General features: G+C 39.2%; 1 protein-coding gene across 1 annotated transcript in view; it reads right to left on the bottom strand.

Annotated features, from left to right (window-relative positions):
* The window catches only part of DMAP1 (DNA methyltransferase 1 associated protein 1), a 30,089-nt gene extending 26,989 nt beyond the window's left edge, over window positions 1–3,100 (bottom strand). The window contains exon 1 of the mRNA XM_075183983.1: window positions 2,999–3,100. Within this exon, the coding sequence (XP_075040084.1) occupies window positions 2,999–3,100 (102 nt within the window). The remainder of the gene's footprint in view (window positions 1–2,998) is intronic.
* Window positions 3,101–5,165: the final 2,065 nt, after the last annotated feature.

The raw sequence follows: 5,165 nt of genomic DNA, 5'->3' as shown, positions 1-5,165 counted from the left end.
TCCCAGCAGAACATTACCAAGAACATCACACTGCCTCCGCCGGCTGCCTTCTTCCCATAGTACATCCTGGCGCCATCTCTTCCCCAGGTAAACGACGTACACGCACCCAGCCATCAATATGATATAAAAGAAAACGCGATTCATCAGAACAGGCCACCTTCTTTCATTGCTCCATGGTCCAATTCTGGTGCTCAAGTGCACATTGTAGGTGGTGGACAGGGGTCAGCAGGGGCTCTCTGACCAGTCCGCAGCCCCATACACAGAAATATGCAATGTCTGTGTGTTCTGACACCTTTCTATCATAGCCAGCATTAAGTTTTCAGAAATTTGTGCTACAGTAGCTCTTCTGTGGGATTGGACCAGACAGGCTAGCCTTCACTCCCCATGAGCAACAATGAGTCTTGGGGCTAGATTTACTAAGCTGCGGGTTTGAAAAAGTGGGGATGTTGCCTATAGCAACCAATCAGATTCTAGCTGTCATTTTGTAGCAGGTACTAAATAAATGAAAGCTAGAATCTGATTGGTTGCTATTGACAACATCCCCGCTTTTTCAAACCCGCAGCTTAGTAAATCTAGCCCTTGGTCCTCTTTTGGTAGGTACTAACCACTGCATACCGGGGACACCCCACAAGACCTGGCCTTTTTGAGATGCTCTGACCCAATCATCTAGCCGTCACATTTGTCCGTTGTCAAAGTCACTCAGATCCTTACGCTTGACAATTTTTCCTGCTTCAAACGCATCAACTTCAAGCACTGACTGTTCACTTGCTGCTCGATATATCCACCCTTTGACAGGTGCAATTGTAACGAGATAATCAATGTTATTCACTTGTCAGTGGTTCTTATAGTTGTGGCTGGTCAGTGTATAGCACCTTTTTCATGGGCTGCCTTGGTGCTTGGAGAGGAGTAGATTTTCCTAGGATGAATCTTACATGGTTTATATATTACCTGGCATCCACAATGTTGAAATGAACTGATGTGCAGTTTTTCTTGGAGATATAACATATATATATATATATCTCATTACATTTCTTGATCTTGATATTCAGCTGAATTAACAATACCAGTCTCAGTACAACTGATGATTTATAATCCCAACCCTGGCACAATATAAAGCAGCGACATCTGAGTCACCTTCCGGGTCTCTGTCACACCCTGGAGAGATGCACCCGTCCGTTTCTCCAGCGTACACATATTTGCCCATTCTTCCTTGCAGATTTGCTCCAGGTCGTTTGGGCTGTTTGGATGGCGTTTGTGGACTGCAATTTTTAAATATTGCCAGTTTCTCAATTGGATGGAGATCTGGATTTTGACTTGGCCATTGTAGAACATTCACTTTTTTTCCTTCAATTTTAACGGTATGCCCAGAACCCGCTGAGGAATCCCCACAACTTGATGCTGCCACCCCCCCATACTTCACTGCTGGTGCCTGCTGAAGAATGGGCAGGGTTAGGTGTGCACCACACATAGCGTTTTCAATTCGGGCGACAAAGCTCCATTTTTGTCATCTGACACAAAACCTCGTCCCACATTTAAGCCGGGTCCCTCTGATGCTTTCTGGCAAACTCCAGGCGTAGTTTGATGTACTTCTTTGTAGCCACCTCCCATACAGAGCTCTTTATATGGGTGACTGGTGCAGCTGCACCCAGTCTCAGTCACTGAACTCTGTAGCCCCTGCAACGTGATAGTTGTCCTCTCTGTGTCCTCCCTCACAAGACTCCTCCTTGCTCTGACGCCGAGTGTTGAGGGATCCCCTTGTCTAGACAGTGCCAGGTCGGTACGATGCAGCTTCAGTTTCCTCACAATTCATCCAACAGTGCTCACTAGGCCCATCTTGCGCATGTTCATTATTTTATTTTTAATATTCCTAGAATGCTCATGAACAATGTTACTTGAATTATGGGGTCTTTTTGTCCAGAAAAGCTGACCTTTTTAATGATTTATGGGTAGAGGCTAATTGAAAGCCAATTGTTACGGCAATTGGAGGTTACACAGCACAGGGGTTGAATGAATATGTAGGTAGCATTTTTCAGTTGTTGGTTTTTTTTGTAGCAAATTAAAATCTGCAGCCAAATATTGAATTTTGGTTTGAAAATGTACTTTAAGAGCCTACTGGTTCACAGGGAAAAAATACTGCCTGGAACAGTCTGTACAAGTGTCATACAGACAAATCTGTTTAATTTTTAGGGGGTTGAATACTTGTGCAAGCCACTGTATATACACATTTAAGTACAGTCAAGAAGGGAGAAGGCCTAAGCTTTACTTTCAGCATCCTTCACTCACCACATCCCCCTATAGGGTGCTATAGCCTGGGCTGATTACCACTAATGCAGGGTGACAGAGCGTAGGGTCTCACTGCAACAGCAGCAATCAGCACCAGGCTAGCCATAATATAACAGGGAAACAGCCCCAGCCAGGACAGAATTCCTGTAATAGCAATTAGGCTCCTCTTGGCACCTTTGGGAAATGGGTACCAGGATAATGGGTTAAAAAGTTTGTAGAACTACAAGTCCAAGCATGCCCTGTCACTAGTAGAAACATTAATTACCCACTCTGTTGTCATCTGTAGTGATGAGAGTACTGATACATATAATAATATAAATCACATGTTGTCTCCTCCCATTCACCACAAACTTCTGTAACAGAATCAGATAAACTATCTAACTACAACCACTGAGCAGCAATCACACGGCTATTTTATATATTATGACATGTTATATTTATATATTTATAGGGGGAAATTCATTTGGCCGCGATGTTGTGAGAAACATTGGGTCTGCACATCCAATCTCGCTGATTTTTTCACAACTGAATCTGCCCCTAAGAATAGTTATGTGACTGTAATATCACTTCAATACTCAGCACTAGGTCTCTAAAGGTCTAGTATCCCTATCTTTTATTTTCCCCACTGCTGCTCTCCTTATTCCTGCCGCAGGGCTTTCCCTATCGACTGCAAATGTGTTACAAATCCTGTATTTATTCCGGGGCAGAAACTCACCTTGTCTGCATTTATAATGTCCTTTTTGCTGATTATTCCAGTGTTCTCTGGCTCCCCACCCCCCAGCTCCAAAATATCCCGAACATCTGCTCCCGTAGTCATGATTCAGCCTAGATAAGGATAGAAATGATCAGGATACAGTGTAAATATACAGACAGAGCGCTACATGATCACAGCACAATACAGGGGACACAATGTCAGAGATCTCTAGTTCTCTAAGTTACATATAAATATAACTGGCACTATTGGAGACGTGTGTGAAAATAAAAAAAGGATGGGGGGGACACCAGGAGATAAATTATATATATATATATATATATATATATATATATATATATATATATATATATATATGGGTCACCAGGGGATGGGGATACATAGGAGGAGAATACCAGATGATAGATAATATACGAGGTAACATATAATAATAATAATAATAATAATGATGATGATGATGATAGACGATATATGGGGTAATATATGAGGGTGACGAGGTGCCCGGGGGCTCTGACCTCAGTCCCGGTCTCCGGCTCGGGGCCGCTATGCGATCTGTTGTACCCAGAGTCGGCGCTGCCTGATGACGTCACGGACTCCAGGACTTGTCGCTCAGTGATGACGGAGCAGAGGCAGCGGCCGAGCTCTACCTAGCGGTGCAAGAGGAGAATGTCACAGCCTCCAGCACAGGTAGATGATTATATATATATATATATATATATAATCACCAGGGGACAGGGGTTCATGGTACGAGAGTGCCAGATAATAGATAATATATGGGGTAACATACAGGATAATCTATAATATCTGAGGTAATATAGGGGTAATATATAATATATGAGCTAATATGTGAGGTAACATACAGAGTAATATAATATATGAGGTAATATGTGAGGTAACACACAGAGTAATATATAATATATGAGGTAATATGTGAGGTAACATACAGAGTAATATAATATATATGAGGTAACATACAGAGTAATATAATATATATGAGCTAATATGAGATGTTACATACAGGATAATGGTAATATGTGAGGTAACATACAGAGTAATATATAATATATGAGGTAACATACAGGGTAATATATGAAGTAATATGAGATGTTACATATAATATATGAGGTAATAACTGAGGTAACATACAGGATAATATATGAGGCAATACGTGAGGTAACATACAGAGTAATATATGAGGTAACATAGAGTAATATATAATATATGAGGTAATATGGGGGTAACATACAGGATAATATGTAATATGTGAGGTAACATACAGGGTACTATATAAGGTAATATGGGGGTAACATACAGGATAATATATAATATATGAGGTAATATGTGAGGTAACACACAGAGTAATATATAATATATGAAGTAATATGAGATGTTACATATAATATATGAGGTAATAACTGAGGTAACATACAGGATAATATATAATATATGAGGTAACATACAGGATAATATGTGAGGTAACACAGAGTAATATATAATATATGAGGTAATATGTGAGGTAACATACAGAGTAATATATAATATATGAGGTAATATGGGGGTAACATACAGGATAATATGTAATATGTGAGGTAACATACAGGGTAATATATAAGGTAATATGGGGGGTAACATACAGGATAATATATAATATATGAGGTAATATGTGAGGTAACACACAGAGTAATATATAATATATGAAGTAATATGAGATGTTACATATAATATATGAGGTAATAACTGAGGTAACATACAGGATAATATATAATATATGAGGTAACATACAGGATAATATGTGAGGTAACACAGAGTAATATATAATATATGAGGTAATATGTGAGGTAACATACAGAGTAATATATAATATATGAGGTAACATACAGGGTAATATATAATATATGAAGTAATATGAGATGTTACATATAATATATGAGGTAATAACTGAGGTAACATACAGGATAATATATGAGGCAATACGTGAGGTAACATACAGAGTAATATATGAGGTAACATAGAGTAATATATAATATATGAGGTAATATGGGGGTAACATACAGGATAATATGTAATATGTGAGGTAACATACAGGGTAATATATAAGGTAATATGGGGGTAACATACAGGATAATATATAATATATGAGGTAATATGTGAGGTAACACACAGAGTAATA

Source organism: Mixophyes fleayi, chromosome 8, assembly GCF_038048845.1.
Source record: "Mixophyes fleayi isolate aMixFle1 chromosome 8, aMixFle1.hap1, whole genome shotgun sequence".
Taxonomy (NCBI): Eukaryota; Metazoa; Chordata; class Amphibia; order Anura; family Limnodynastidae; genus Mixophyes; species Mixophyes fleayi.
Note: the sequence above shows the minus strand (reverse complement) of the source record. Positions and strands in the feature narration are given on the sequence as shown.